Source organism: Poecilia latipinna, unplaced genomic scaffold (genome assembly GCF_001443285.1).
Source record: "Poecilia latipinna isolate Pla-1442-1.1 unplaced genomic scaffold, P_latipinna-1.0 Scaffold306, whole genome shotgun sequence".
Classification (NCBI taxonomy): domain Eukaryota; kingdom Metazoa; phylum Chordata; class Actinopteri; order Cyprinodontiformes; family Poeciliidae; genus Poecilia; species Poecilia latipinna.
The window spans coordinates 555,471-572,341 of NW_015112922.1; the positions used below are offsets into that span (position 1 = coordinate 555,471).

Below are 16,871 nucleotides of genomic sequence, written 5' to 3' on the forward strand. Positions count from 1 at the left end.
AGGCGCCCCCTGAAGGATGGACAGGGAAACAGCAACCCCAACCACAGACAGGAAACACCCAGGAACCCAACAAAGATAGTAAAAAAATGTTACTTCGTAAGCTACCATGATATGTTCTTGTCATTCTTCATCTGCACAAATCTTTGTCATTCTTCATTTTTTAAAAACGAACCAAATTTTTCTTCCATGCCTTTCACACACAAAATTCGCTAAGATCTCAAAAACGAACAAACATACCATAACACATGAGCAAATGAGTCCATACACAGAAAATTGTATAGATCTTAATAAAACAGTGAATTAATGAACTCATTTTAGCAATTCAAGTCACAAAGAAAACATTTGTATGGTGTATTTCACATATATTTTCTGTTACTTTTATTGGTGATGGTTAAAAGTGTTAAATTCAAGGCTTAGAGAGCCACATGAAAAAAAAAAACTTTAAAGAAACATTTTTTATCTGTACAGTGCCAAATTGCATCAATGCAAAAGGATGTTCAATATCTATTTCATGAATGCAGAAATGGCTATTTATTAATATTTTAACAGTTTGCTGATAGATTTTATCAATGCATTCTGTCACAACCCATCCTTTGAGGATATTCATAAACTTAATATGACCCAAAATGAAAACAAGTTTGACACTGCAAATAAAAACCAATAAGTGACCAATAAAAAAATGTTTTGTATTTTTTACCCAGCAAAGCTATGTTATTGCGATATCATGGAAAACCTCAGTTACAACGTAAGCATATTTGAATGGTTAGAGGAAGCAAAAAGTTTGCACAAGTATTTTCAAGTAACATGGATAACTGCAATATTTATATTTCTAAAAATATATAAAGAAATTACATTTGAGGTTTTCATCAGCTGTAAGCCATAACCATCAAAATGAACAGAAATAAAGCTGAAAACTTCCCTTTAATGAAACTGGATAAGTGGGTTTTACTTTTTGAACTGAACTGATATAATTTTGCTCTTTTGTGATATTTTAGTTTGCAAAGGTGTGTATTATTTTTTTAGTTTTGAAGTAGAAGCTAATGCATATTTATAAAACAAGGAAGACAAATTAAGACATCAGTGTAATTTGCCAAGGTTAATGCACTTTAAATGACAAATTTCTACATTGCAGAAAAGTGAAGCCACATCCTGACCAGTTTATGCCATTTTCTTTGCTTTACTCCAGTGAGAAATAAGTCACACGAAAGGTATGTAAAAGACCAACCCCATTTCCAGAAAAGCAAGTGACATAAAATGGGATTAGCTTAATATCAAGCTGTTTGAGCCTTGTTTAACAGAGACAACAGCAAAGGAATTTACTTTAACCTGCTTTATTAATCATCTCCTTTTTTTCTATTCACAATAGAAGACACAAATACATTTAGAAATGGATGACAGAAAACCAGTCCAAAATTCAGTATTAGTAGCTGACATGATGGATTTAACAAAAGTTATATATAGGTTTTTACTAGCAAAACATTCTGGAACTGGGGCTGGTATATTGCATACATATGAAGGATTAAGGCTACCAGGGCTCTTGTACATCTTCAATTAAAATTCCCAATATTTCCAAAGTATTTTTTTATGAATGGACAGATTGACTCATGGATGGATGGCTTGATGGACAGAGAGAAAGTTGGATGTATTCAAGGGTTAGTAGGTGATAGATGAGCGTAAGAACAACAAGATGGATGATATGTAGAAATGATTATATGGACAGACAGATGGGTTTATGGGTGGATTGAAAGACTGATAAATGGACAATCCAACAGATGGACAAACTGAAGGTCAATGGAGGGCAGATGGACCTGCCTGAACGGTAAATGAATGAATGGACGGACATGTGAGTTGATGAATATGCAGTTCAAAGATCGGTAGAATAATGAGTCTATGAATGAATATGATAACTGATGGGTTTATGCAAGGATAAAGAAATGAATGGATGACTGATGGATTGAAAAAACTAATGAAGAGACTGATGTGTGCATGAATGGGTAAATGGTTTTATGAATGAATAGACGAACTGATAGGTTGATGGATGTGCATCTTTTACTTAAAATTTAACAATAAAATGGTTTGGATATTTATCATGTAGAACATGGCACAAAGAAAAGGTCTTAAAATATTTTTCATCATTATTTTTGCATACTTATCCAGCGCTGAAAAATACTTCAATTGAACACAATAATTATCCAAAAGTTACAAAATAGTTGGACTGTGGGTTTTTAGCTTCCATTTACTCCATTTGTAGTAAATTATTTCTTCATTTTAGATTTACATTTCCTTATCAAAAACTGTATGTGGACATGACAATAGTAGAACAACAAAACACAATATGCTTAATTCAGTAAATGACACAAAACAGAAGATAAATATCGCAATAACACATGTATAAGACACTAGAGGGTTTGCTTGGCCTGCAAACCACAAGCCCTTTTAGTGACTAATCAATGTTCAATGTACAGGAACATTATTCATACATTTCCCACTGCAGCAAAAGAAGTACGTTTAGTTTTCCCTTATTTCCATGTCAGGTGGCTGAAAAATCCCTGTAGCTGCCACACTAATACGGCGATATATGTTTCTTACGAGCAATGTAATAGTTAGAGTTTAGAATGGTTTCATATAAAACAAATGCTCTGAATTGATAGAGCAAACAACAGGCACTGGGGCTGTAGTAAGGCACCTCACTCAGCTTTCATTTGGTCCCTTACATCTGAAGGCAGAGTTTCAAACAGTGCCTCTTCCACTATAAGGCCACTACGCTTCAAAGCACAACAGCAACCCAGCTCTTGTGGCAGGAACTCAAAATGGTTTCCTTTGAGCTCCAAGTGGGTCAGCAGAGTGAGGTAAGAAATCTTTGGTGAGAGGATGGACAGTGAGTTCTTGCCCAGCTTTAATGTTTTGAGCTTTTTGCAAAAGAACAGTTCATCTGGAAGGTTTTCTAGTTTGTTACATGTGACGGAGAAGTACTGCAGACTCTGAAGTACTCCGATTTCGGGAGGGATGAATCGGATGTCATTGTGGGATAGATCAAGGTAGCGCAGCTTGTTGCACAAGAATAGATGTGAGGGTAAAATTTCAATCTTGTTGTGGCTGAAGTAAAGACGCTCCAGGCTGCTGAGCTTTTTGATATGCTCTGGGATGTACATGATGCCGTTGTGCCACAGCTTGAGACAAATGAGCTTTCGGAGGTGCTGGAAGCTGAGAATTTCCTCAATGGAGCGAAGGTTGTTTTCTTTCAGGTCAAGTTCCTGTAGGCTTGTCAGGCTGAAGATTGCATGTGGAATGCGTTCAAGATCACAACGCACAAGCTCCAACTCAATCAGGCTCGTCATCTTTTTCAGATTGTTGAGCATTACAAGCTTTGTTCCATCATTGTGCAAGTACAGCCTCTGCAGATGACTTGACACGTCCACGATTGACTGTGGGATTTTTGTCAAATTGCTCTTAAGGTAGAGAGTTTTCAGACACTTAAGCTCACGAAGAGACTCAAGAACGATATTCTTTGAAGCATCAGGACCTAGTGATCCGGACAGGTAGAGCTCCTCTAGGTTACGCAGAACGTACATCCAATTCGGAAGTTCCTTATTGTCGTCAAACTTAACACGAAGCACTTTCAGGTTCTCTTTTAGGAAAGAAGTAGCACTTGTGTGCAGCTTCAAAGAGCACTGGTAGAGAGACAGCTCCTGGAGGTCTTCCAGCTGAGATACTGATGCAGGGATGGTGACATTGTTGATGATCTCAAGCTTGAGCGACTGCAGCTCCGTCAACTCAAAGACGGTATCGGGTAAACCAGGGAGCATGAAGAGCTGAAGTTCAAGTCTGTTGTTTTGGTTTGTCTGGAGTCTCTGACGCAATTTATCTGGGGTCCACTCGTGGTTCAGATTGAGCTGTTTCAGTTTGTTCTCACTGACTTCTGAGAGGAAAACAGCAAACCTCTTGGAATACAGCGGGTCATACTGATCAATCATGTGCAACATGAAAGCAAAGTCATTTTTAACATCTGGGATGTCACTGATGCCGGTTTCATGACGCACATACTCAAAGGAATACTCTTTAAGTGAGCGGTAAAACAGCCAATAGGAAGTGTAGAGGCTTGTTAATCCATAGATAGCCACCAAAAACAAGTAACAGTAAGACAGCTTGGAAAACAGATGAGCCATGGTGTGATTACATTCAAACACTGTATATCCTGTAACGTCTTGAATTTCCTTGACTTCACAACAAACTTTGTTATGCACTTTATTCACTAGAAAGCTGTTGTAGGCAATGATCACAAGAAATTTCAGGACCTTAAACACAGTCTGACGAACATACATTAGGTAAAGAATATCTCCCTCTTCCACATGTAGTCGAAACTTCTTTACTTTTTCAAAAAGAGCCTTGGCTTGCTCACCCTCTTTTTTATCAAGGACACTTGCTGACGGCTTGTCCACCACAATCTTTTCCGGAATAGATCTGAGGGACTGCGTCTTCTCCAGACTGCTTTCTTCAGGAGACAATGGAGTAGTGGACCTAGATGTTCCACTCTTTTTCTGGTCTTTTTCCTCTGGATTCTCTCCAGACACCTCAGACAATGCCCGTGTGGTCCATGGGGAGTCAAAGCACTTGCAGAGCATTGAGATGAAATGCTCTATTTTTGAACTTGAGCCAGGGAATTTAAACCAGAAATTGCTACACACCATGAAAACCAGTGTGTGTATGAGAACCAAATAGGGAAAGTACTTGGCATACCAATGTAGAGCCTTCTCATAACACATCTGATTGATAAAACTGTACTGCTGAAGATCCAGATCATTTTTCACCCCTCTCATTTCTCCCGGCCCATTAGAGAAATTGGGCTGCAATTGCAGGAAGAAGCTCCTGTTCACTTCACAAATGTTCTCTGAGCCGGATGATATTTTGTGAGGAAGGCATATGATTTTGTCTTGCATTACCTGCAACAAGATGTAAGAAAATGGGGTACATGTAAGCACTTAAAAACATGCAAAAAATAAATAAATAAAAATAAAAATGTTTGTTATTACGGTAATAGTTCTGCTACCAACAGTTAAAACATGAAAGTACTGTATTAAGAGTTGAAGTACAGTGTATGCAAATGTGAATAATTCTCCTTATGGAAACTGAGATGAATCACAACATTTTTTAAATAATTTTAAGCATATTTGAACAATATTGCCATTCTGAGTCACACTCCTCAGGTAATGCCCACATTTTAGCTGTTTGCCAACCGCCAGTAAACTCAAGAAGAAGAAGACGATAAATTCACATCCAGGTGTTTTATATGTGAAACCAAGCTGAAACAGCGTGCTTCACAGAGTGGGCAGTCGTGAGGATGCCTGGTGGAACAGACACTCTCTGCGCCGCACTAACAGATGTGAAATGGCTGCCTGGTGGAGAGGAAATGCTGCTAGGTGCTCCACTAGCTTGTTAAGATTGTAAGTATCCAGTCCCCTTCTTCATCCCGCTGGCAGACATAGTGGGTAACGTAGGAGACGGTATGCTCAATGGTGAAATCTCAAATGTCTCTGGACAGTGAGCACGGCTCTCAAAAGTGTTGCTCACTCACTGGCCAGGGAATCTAATCAGTTCGAATGGCTTTCTGAAATGATATTAAATTGCAAAAAAATCAATTACAATGCATTGAGGAATAGTAGATATTTTACCCACCACTATTACAAAGTGACTTATGGAAGAAACGGTCGATGTTTTGCACTCGCTGTAACAAAGCCCAGTTTAGCAGAAAATATTTGGGCAGATCTGAACAGATCAAATACTAAGGACATGTATGTCAACTTAAAAATTAAAGGAAGCAAAACTTATCTAAATAAATCCTCTTTAGATATTTATTTATACTTACTATGTATATCAAATAAATCTTATTTTTAATCCTGGATGCTCTAAAAACAAGAAAGGTTTAGTCTAATTTACTGTCAGGAAAGGACAAAATAAGAAGTTTGTCTTTTGTCGTGTTACTCTGTTTTGTTTGGCATTTTATAATTTATATAAAATTTGATATGTCATGCTACCAGAAGCCCTATTAGTGGGTTATGTGTTAAAGGTGAATAGCACTGATTAATACTAAACACATGTTCCTATGTTGTCACTCGTTTCCCTCTATTGTCTTTGTTGTCGCTTTTATTCATTTTGCAGCATTTCTTTATGTTTTAATGCATTTTAGTTTAGCATGTTATTGCATGGTTACATATGCATGTGTGCCACAGACTACCACATAACTCCCTCTGGATTGATACAGTAAAACGTAACTTAACCTTTAGAATTAAATGAATGAAAAGTGACAAAATGTGGAAAAGGTCAAAGTGTATAAGCATTTTTGCAAAGCATTGAACATACATTGACACCTACTTACCGGTGTTGGGTAGATTATGACTTTAACGTGGTTTCTAGTGCTGTGCTGAATGGTAGCTAGCATCAGTAAACAGAACAAAAGCCTGTGGTGTTTACTTCAAATTCAAGTAATAAAAAACAGATGTTGGACTGCAATGCTAATAGCAGGAAATAGGCACTTTAAATTACTGGTAGCAGGCTTTTAAAAGGAGAGGCGGGCCTTGGGGGCACTCTGCTTCGCTTTCTAAAATGCAGATAGTCAGGGATGTCTGTGCAGCATAATAGAAAAAGTAATGGAGTAGATACAAAAACAAAACATGAAATACTGGCATGAAATGTCAAGTCAGACAAAATCTGATAAGGTGTCAAATGCACCATTTTTAAAAAATCTTTGTTTCTACTTCAAAGTTTGAATGAGTTAGTTAACTGACAAGCATAGTAATAACAAGTAATTAAACAAAGCTGCATGTTGATACAGCTCCGACCCACAAAGTAAACTTGGCCGAACAAATAATTGCCCACTCAATTTGGAAAACCTCCGAATGAATCCAAACATTTGGGGCAGTAGAGGGAAGACAATGGCTGCTCACCATCAGACAAATATCCTGTTAGGAGATTTACATCAAATATTTTGGTACTATTTCCAGGATTTCCACTACAGTGACTAATAGCAGCCAAGAAATGTCCCTCATCCCAAACAGAGTGAGAAGTCAAGGGCCAGGCCATGGGGGTTTGGAATCTTCTGTTTACTAAAAGAGGCAGGGTGGGGAAATGTTTCCACAGCTAAACCCCTGATGGGCTCAATGCTTCCCTAGCAGAACACAGGCCCGACTGGAGCAGAACACAAGCAGTGTTTTTGAACTGGTGCCAGTGGAGAGGGAAGAGAAGCTATGTTCTAATAGCTGATAGTTTTACCTGGGAACTCATTCATTCTAGCTGGAATGGAAGAGAAAAAAAACCCCAGAAACTGTTCTACCTTTAGATTGAGGCAACATGAATACGTGTCAACTGACCTGCAGAGTGCATCCAAACACACCAATCATCAGCATGATGACAGACAGGTACTCTGTGAACACGTCCCACCACGGCTTCAGGACCCTGAACGCTGGCTGCTGTTCAGAGAACTGCCGGAATTCCATCACAGGAATCATGATGCCTGCTGAAAGGAAACAACAAAGGAAAAGTCGATCTATTTAAATTTTAAAAGAAGTTGTTGATTGAGACTGGCATCATTTAATTGCTACAAAGCTTGCAATGTTCTTCAGGGTTCATTCAGGAAAAAAATGAACTTTTTGAATATATGAACTGTTTATTTGAAGATGGTATGAAAGTCCAATATTACTGAGACTCATAATTTGTTTTATTTGTTGCTTCTGTTATATTTTTTATTTATTTTTGATATTTAAATTGTCTTCCAGTCCCAGTGTTAAATGCACATTAGGATTCGAGAATGTGTTCATCACTATGCAATCACCAATATATTACTTCAAAATGGTCTCAAAACAATATTATCGTTTATCTCAGTAACTTCTAGGACATTTATCATCCAGCAAAATGTGTTATCTTGACACACCTAGGAACACTAGTAACATTAATCTTTATGCACTTAGAGATATACGGAAGAGCATTAGGGTTACTGAAAAACAAAATGAATTCTAAGAATTCTTTTGTCCTCTGAAATCAATATCAGTAGCCCCCTTTGAGAGTTTTCAGGAGGTCTCTCTCACTGTTGTAGCTTATATGCCTGTCCTCTGAAAACAACAGCAATGTATCAAACTGTGGGCCTCACTACTTATGTTAGCAGAAATGCAATACGACAAAAGAAAAATGGGAATTATGGTTGACCTTGAAATAGCAGCTAGTCATGCTCATCAGGATGTAGAAAGTTACAAGCAGTGCTATAAAGAAATAAAGGAAATCAAAGACTTTTGCTAACTCCCCTGACAGTGGCGACCCACCAAAAATCCCTTTAAGAGGAAGGCATGTAACATTTGGCGAGATCACAAAAGAATGTTCATGTTTACAAATCCACTATCCCATCAAGGTCCCAAACGTAATCCAAGAGAAATGCTGTGGAAAGACTTTGAGAAATCCTAATGATACTCCTCAGGGAGATAGTCTGCATCTCCCAGGGTTCAGCTTGTGGTTTTACTAGATTTCACATGAGATTCTTCATGAGTTCATATTAACTGTAGACATATATCTACAAACACAGATTATGCTTTTCATTGTATTAACACAGTAATAGTGTTTTTTTATAGAACAAGATACCAAAGTACCACTATGCCACAACTTGAGCCACACAGACTTAATATCTGAATTACAAAAATTCAAACCTATTTTATGTATTTATTTATTTTGTAATTTCACAGCTACTGGTGTTGGAATGAAGAATTAGCTTTCACTCTACCTCAAGGACAAAAAAGGAACAAATGCTTCCCTTCATTAGAATTAGCTTTATTGACCAAAACTATGTGGGCAAACAAAGAATTTGACTTCAGTTTCAAGCAATCACAGCACATAAACTTTAGAGAAAATACAGTAGATCAGCACGTACTTGTGTATATACACCCATTTTTTTTTAATGGAAAAGAGAAAAGGAAAGAAGTTTGTGATGGTGAACTATGCTTAGTTCACCATAGTAACTTAGTAACTCATAGTTGTGTAAGGTGTTCGCCATGTTATATCACAGACAGCCAGGGGGAAGAAACTAGCATGCAAATAGGGCTCTCTAACACTGACAAAGGTAAACGTCTAAACCGTTTGTATCAAGGATGTGTGGGGTCTACAGAGATGTTAGCTGCCCTTTTCCTGACCCTACTCCTGTACAAGTCTTGGGTAAAGGGAAGGTCAGCCTTGTTAACCTCCTTTGCAGACCTGATTGTTTGTTGCAGTCTGGTCTTGTTCTGCTCTGTGGCTGAGCCAAACAACATGTTGATGGATGTGTACGGGATGAACTAAAAATGGCCATGTAGATGATAACCAGCAGCTCCTGTGAAAGGTTGCACATCTGGAGTTGCGGAAGTACAGTGTCTGTTGGGCCTTGTTCTGAACACTGTCTATGTGTGAAAATCATCTGAGGTCCCAAGATAGGGTGGTTCCATGAAAAAGGAAGTGATCAGTAGACAGTGTTGGTGTCTACTGATTGGTCTGTCAATGACAACTGACAGACCAATTGCCATTGGTCTATTATTGATCAAACCAATGACAGTGGTGTCATCTGCAAATATCAGGAGTTTAATAGCTGAAAACTCTGAGGTGCAGTCATTTGTGTAAAGGGGAGAAAAAAAGTTGGAAAAGAATATCCTCTGGTGGAGGATGTCAGGGTTGGTGGTTTGAAGATCTAACTGAAGTCCACAAACAGGACCCTGGGTGGTTGAGGTGGTACAGGATGAAGTGAAGTCCTACTTTGATTAAATCATCTGGTGACCTATTTGCCCCATACATGAAAAGAAAGGAGTCCAGCACAAGGTTGTGGTGTCCTTTGGATGCTTGAATACCAATCTCTCAAAGCATATCATGATCACAAAGGTCAGTATGACAGGTTGGTATTCATTCATTCCTGTTATGAGGCGTTTCTTGAGAACCGGGATGATTTGTGGCACATTTAAAGCAATAAAGAGCCACACACAGTTCCAGAGACGGGTGAAGATCTAAGTGAAGATGCGAGCTATTTGGACAGCTCAGGCTTTCAGGCAGAATGGAGAAGCACTGTCAGGTCCTGGTGCTGTCGTGTACTAAATCGTCCTCAGCGTTCTTTAGAGTGGAGGGGTTGTAGATATATCGATGGTGGTGCAGGTAGTCCTTTGTGTTCGAGTATGGTGTGGGTAAATGGGCTGCAGGTGTGACTGGCTGGTAAGCCAATGACGAGGGGCAGTTGGCAACATAAACAGATACAAAGGTTTTAAAAAGGTATGATTTTCATATTACTCTTGCTATGGTTCACATATCTTAATCACATGCCGGAAAGTGTGCAGGCAGTATGGAGCTCAGTGTATGCAGCTGTACTCTGCCAGACGGGTGGCTGAAAAACACTTGTACACTTCCCCCTCTCTTGGACATAAGCCATGCATCCACACAAATTACTACCTCTTTCCTAGAACCCATTTCTGGGGTACATTTCTAATCTGATAATTGGCTTTTACCCAAGCAAATGTAGTTGGAATGCAGAAGTGCAATAATGCACCATAAAACTTTGTTGTTGTTTTTTTACAGTAATAGTACAAATGCCATAAAATTGTCATACCGACCAATGCCTACTAATGACATTTACATTTTTGTTAAACCTATTGACTTCATACACATGAACATTGCTAATGTAATCATTTCAAACTCGTTGCCATCAATAGAAAAAGTAAATATCCTTCCTAGAGATCAAGTGAAAGATGTAATGAGTTATCACCATATCTTATGAAGCCCACTTATTTGCAAAGAATCTTTGCACCTGTAACACAATAATGGAGAAAATGGACAAAAACCAGACCTCAGCACTTTGCTTGAGTACACAAACTGTGGCCTCAGAGCTATTTATCTCTTAACAGGCTGTTAAAATTCGACTTTGTTGAGAGTGTGAGCAAGACGTGCACATCTGATGCGCTGAGTCTCTGGTCACCTTTAGGGAAAGCGCTGCAGATGTATGTATCCTGTTACCTCCTGCCAGTGGGTTAGATCTCAGAAGCAGAGTTTTTTTTTAATCTGCAAAGGCCTGAAAAATACATGATGTATGTGCATGTCTGAGAGTTTAAAAGTCATATAAATAATCATTATTTGACTGGTACAGCTATTATTATTTATACATTCTTGCTGTAATTGCTGACTAGCTTTCTAAAAGCATAAGGGCTACCTAGGAGATCTTGCTCTTCAGACATCAATTAGCATTTCTCTAAGAAAGCCAGTATTGATTCTTCCATCCCAGCATCACAATGACAGCAGGGGTTTAGAAAAGCTATTATGAAGATGTTTGTGCTCAGATGTCCACTGATGGCTCGCAGTAATGGGTCATGAAAGTCTAACAGCTCCTGCTGTGGATAGCCATGAGGAGTTTTTGGCTTGCCAAGGATGCTATCTCACCAGAATTACATTCCAAGTTTCATCACATTATTCAGGTTCATACAAACATCCTCCCAGTATCAAGCTTGGACAATTTTCTACATAGTGATTCGAAGCAATTTGATCATCAATCAAGATACACATTGTTGAAATATGTTCAAAGCCAGTACACATTTACTCTGGATCTTATGAATACTTTGTGATCTAACAAGTAACAAAAAAATGCTTTTCTTTCTTACTTGAGGTCTCCATGTCTTCATAGCACCCTATAAAATATCTACATCTCAGCTGGTTTGTTCAAATCAATTTTTTTTTCTTTGTTTTGATTCAGAGTTGAGGAAAAAGGGGCAGATACTATAAGATTTTTTCTTCTTTCTGCTACCTTTCATTTCATTTTTTTGTTTTAAATACATATGTAGTATGTTTGTCAGTGTATATATTTGTGAAATGTATATAGATGGATATGTAGGTATGTATGGATGGAGGTGTATTTTCTTTTTTTTAATTTTTGTATACTAAAAACTGTTAGGATGTTTTCTTTATTTTTTTTTATTTTTTTCTCTCTGTATTGAATGACATGAATAAATAAAAAAAATAAATAAAAAAAAAGAGATGCCAGTAAAAAAAATGTGTTTTCTGTCTGACAATCACAAATGTTGACATATAGATTTGTCCTGGGATCATCATTTGGTGTAAGTATCCACTTCTCCAGATATCATTCAGATTTTGAGCTGTGGTTATTTTACGTCAGGGGAAATTACCTATGTGGTGTGTACCTGCCTCAAAAAGCACATATTTATCTGTAACTGATCTTACCCACTTTCTGGATGCACTGTAAACAAGCCAACGGGCCAACCAATTAACCAACAAATATTTATAAACTCTCAGTCTTACTCTATAAAGTCCAGAACCTTATGATGTGTGCATGCTTTGGGTCATTACCACACTTATTTAAAAACTTCTACTAAATTCAGCACTTTTGTTGTAAGTCCAAAGGACAATGGTACTGTACTGTTAGGGCATAGCTACTAGCATCACACACAACACAATCCATTGATTGGGGGAAAAGAAGACGTCACTGCTTACAACAAGCACAAGACATAATAGTGATAGTTTGTCGTCACACTAGTTTAATGAGGCAACATTAGAAATCCTCTCTTGAATAAGGCGACCACAAAATACACAGAACTACATCAACAAACAGTAATTTCTTAACACATAGATATACCACAAAAATAAATGAAAAATTTCAGGTTGGATTTTCAAAGAAACATTTTGCAGTGTGAGATTAAGCTACTGCATAAAAAGCTGACTTTATTTTTCAGAATATCACACATCTTGCTCAGGGATTTCCACAAATCTGCATATGAAAACCAGAATTGATCAATTTACAAAACCTTTCAATATGCTGGAAACTCTTATGTCTGCTAAGACATTTTGATAACATTTTAAAGGAAAGATTCTGGACACATTTCTACACTGAAAAGGTAACGCTACTTTTTTCATTGTTTAAGTTTAGATAAGCTTAAGCTTTTTTTTTTGTTTGTTTGTTTAGTTTGGTGTCAATTCTTCATGCACCTCTAACTTCTGTAGCAAACTCATCTCCTAAAATGGCAACCAGAAAGCCAGAAGCTGTGGTGGTGGTGTTTTTTTGTTGTTGTTTTTTTTGGAATGCCAGGCCATGAGATAGAAAGACATTCATAAAAATGTATGATTAATCCTCAGTAAACAGGAATAAGAACAAACTTTTGGCTGCAGGCTACCAGACCTGGTCTACTGTGTCCCACTGTCTCACAGTGCGATAACTGTCTTGTATGATGTCATCATGCGTGACATTTTCATTCAGCAAAAATGTGTGACATGATCTCCCTGGCTGCTGGTGCAGTTGGTAGCACTGTTGCCCTGCAGAAAGAAGGTTTTGACTTTCTGCATGGAATTGCCATGTTTTCACTCTGTATGCATGGTTCTTTCCTGCTACCCTGGCTTCCTCACACAGCTCAAAAACATTAAAACGTTAAGTGGTCTCTATAAAATGCTCTTACAAGTAATTGTGTGAGCATGGTTATTTTTCCTGTATGCTCTGTGATGCATTGGTGACATGTCCAGGTTGTACCTTACCTCATGCCAAACAGTCCCTGGAGATAAGAACTACCTTTGTCATAATGTGCATTTTATTCTTTGTTTGGAGTTGGGGCTGGACAATATGGCTGAAAAACGTATCACAATATAAGCAATTCATATCAGTCAATATTAATAATTATTGATTGGGTTTTTGTTTTAAATATCTGAACTACTAGTGATATGTCCTCTCCATAGGTTTCACTCCCTGCCATTGCTTATTTTTAAGAGGCGCAGTAGCAAAACCTGAAGCAGCAGCTGCTCAAATTACTCAACAGGTTGTTGCTAGGTAACCAGTGTAAAAGTGAGTTAGTTGATGACACCAGCCTTGCTTAGCTGGCTATCAGAGGTTGAGCAGCTAAAGTCTTTCCTCTGCCTACATCCCTCAGAATGCTGTGTGGCTCTGTATGAAAGTTCAGTGAAATTAATGTATAGAATGTATTTTCATATTGATCAATTGTCTATTGCGATATATGTTGTTGATTTATTGCTCAGCCTATTTGGAATTTTCTGTTCAATGAAGTTCATGCGTGGATATTGGTGTAAATCTTTTGAATGCATCATCTAAATCCAAAAGGTTGGATAAGGTTAAAACACTAAAGCTAAAGTGCCACAGTGTATTTGTATGTGTACTAATCAGCTAATCTGAATTGTTTCCATTATGTACGGGCCAGCAATGAATTTTTAGAAGAGAAAATGAAATATCTGGGTTCATTTGAGTTCATGAAAACCACAGGTTTGAGGTTTGCCATTGCTTAGAGTCGCTGCAAAAAAACATCACCGGAGCAATGACCACAGATGAGCGCTCAAGGCCCGCCCACATTCCCACGTTCTAGCCCACAGTTACGGCCACATCAGTGAGGAACAGATCGTAATGGAGACATTCCAAACTGGAGCAGAACCCAACCAGTTAGTGACATTTGGAGAAGCGGCTTTAGTTCCATTCAACTGGACAAAACTATGTTTAAAACAGAACTTTGTCTGGCATCCCAGTAGAGGAACGTTTTATCCTCATAACACTATTACAGAATATTTTTGTGGTTTTGGAACTGCAACTTTTTAAGGTTTAGTATGAGTCATGGGGGAGAAATATGAAACGGAAGGGCAACATTTTCAAAGACTAAACAAATAAACTCTAAGTTTCAGATCAGTCCTAATATATCCTAATATAGTGTTCAAATGGTGCATTTTCATTCTTTATTCTGATTTTATTAATTTTATATTCCATCTTTGTGTGAACCTACTTGCTTTGATTGCCTGTCACTTTGCTCCTGTTACACCAGAAGTTCCTATAATGATGAAATTTTAATCCTATTTTATAACAGATTCATATAGTGGTTACATGTGAATAAAGCCCTAAAACTTTTTTATTATGCGGGCTGAATAAGATTAATTGGAATTACAATTTAATTTGCTTAAATTTCAATCTTCGCTTTGTTTAGCTTAATGTGAAGAGAACTGGTGTGACTCAACTAATTGATCACATGAATTTAAACTGGACCATTTTTATTTTTAAAAGTGCCCTGAGCTCTAACTTTCTGTTATGATTTGGTGCTTTATACGTGAAAAGCTAAATATCTTACCTGTACATTTAATGTCATTAAACATGCAGTCATATACTTCAGATTCAACTTTGTTGTTAAAATACAGAAAATTATGCATTCTGACTTCCCTGAGTCTGTCATTGGTCAGTTGGGAAGCTGCACCACCAATCAGAACTCTGCAGTTATTTTCATGTCAGTCTGGAGGACATCATTGCTCTGATTTATTACTGTTACTAAGTCAGACCTACTCAGTATGCTTACTGAAACATGACAAAGGCATGTTCTGTTTATGTCAGATTAATAACAAGGTGTATATATGTGTGAAGGGGAGCATGGCTGAAATAATGAGAACAGTAAATAGTGAGAATGTCTGTGCAGACGTGTAATAAGCAGACCGTGCAGCTTGTTTCAGGTAGGCAGTAGAGGAAAAACACTGTCCTGCTGGATGAGTCAGCCATTGAATTGAGCTGACCAGGCCATATCCGGGTCCCTTCCTGACAGGAAACTTCTCTGAATCCCAGATATCCAGATATCCAAAAACAGACATGGTTAGGAACACACCCAGACTTCCAGCGTTACAAAAGTACTGTCTCGCTAGAGAGGTGGAAAAAAACAAGCCGCAATGCAGGAGCAGTTTTTTTTTTCCTCTTCTTCTTTTCTAAGTGGGATACATCATTACAAAAAAATGGCATCACAGAAAAGTGCTGAGTAAGTTGGAAAGAAGCGGTGATTCAGAGTGAAATCACTGAAAAGTTCGGGAGTTGGGAACTCGTAGTAGTCCTTAAAGCATTGAGGATAAATATAGGAGAGACCCCTGCTGCGGCTGACAGGCGGCCACTTTTCTCTGCGCTGCTTTCCCCCCGCTCCCCCTACACTACATGTCTGAGGAGAAAACTAACGGTAACGCCGTTCAACTACGTACTCCACTGACAACAAACACTACAGGAGCTTAGGGCGACTTTCTGAGATGGAAAAATGATAGTCGTTCGGCGGTTGAAACGCTTACCTTTTCTCTGGGGACAAGCTTCAGCGCGGTGTGTTCCTCACACGGTTCGGGCTCCTTCTGTTCCCGCTGACCAATGAGCCTTCCTGGATCCCGGTCCCGACAGAGCGCGCGGGCATGGACCGTCAGCTGCAGGGGCGTGGACTTCAAAAGAAACCGAGCTCCTGTTACAGTTTATGATGCACGTACCGCTCAGATAGGCGGGGATACGATCTATCTTAATAATAATAATAATAATAATAATAATAATAATAATAATAATAATAATAATAATAATAATATAAATGCGTACAATAGAAATACGCATTTAAATCAGGGGCCATAAGTAGGTGTTTCTGTAACTTTTTTATTAACAGACAAAACAACTGAGAAGTGTGGCATGCACATTAATTGAGCTCCCTTTACTTTGACACATTTGAATATAATGCATTCCAACCAGAGTTGCCTTTGGAGGATATCAACATATTAGTAAATAGAGCTCACCTGCTTCAAGGTTTATTGCGGCAAGATGGTGTATATATTCTATAAGTATGCTGTGGAATCAGCATCTACTACAATAATGAAGAAAATTATATGAGTTACAGCACAATTTAATTTCCCTATGGGATAAATAATGTATACTTCAATTAAATTTAATTGAATAAACCGACCCTTATTATTCCACAGTGGGGGATATCAGGTTTACAATAGAAAGTAGCAAGAGCTTGCATGTTCATATAAAGGTAAAACAACGGAAAAATAAGAGACTGTACCAGAAGGATTAAACATATCCCGACATCAATTTGAAACACCATTAAACGTTCAGT

At 38.1% G+C, this 16,871-nt stretch overlaps 1 protein-coding gene across 2 annotated transcripts; it reads right to left on the reverse strand.

Moving 5' to 3' along the window:
• Nucleotides 1-651: 651 nt before the first annotated feature.
• On the reverse strand, nt 652-16,199 carry lrrc8c (leucine rich repeat containing 8 VRAC subunit C). 2 transcript variants are annotated; one of them, XM_015034600.1, is made up of 3 exons: nt 16,069-16,199; nt 7,365-7,507; nt 652-4,940 (listed from the first exon to the last, which is right to left on the reverse strand). In XM_015034600.1, the coding sequence occupies exons 2-3, from the start codon at nt 7,500-7,502 to the stop codon at nt 2,688-2,690; spliced, it is 2,391 nt and encodes a 796-aa protein (XP_014890086.1). In that variant the 5' UTR covers nt 7,503-7,507; nt 16,069-16,199; the 3' UTR covers nt 652-2,687. The 2 variants fall into 2 exon arrangements, with proteins under 2 accessions (XP_014890086.1, XP_014890085.1); XM_015034599.1 differs by having other exon boundaries at nt 7,365-7,510.
• Nucleotides 16,200-16,871: the final 672 nt, after the last annotated feature.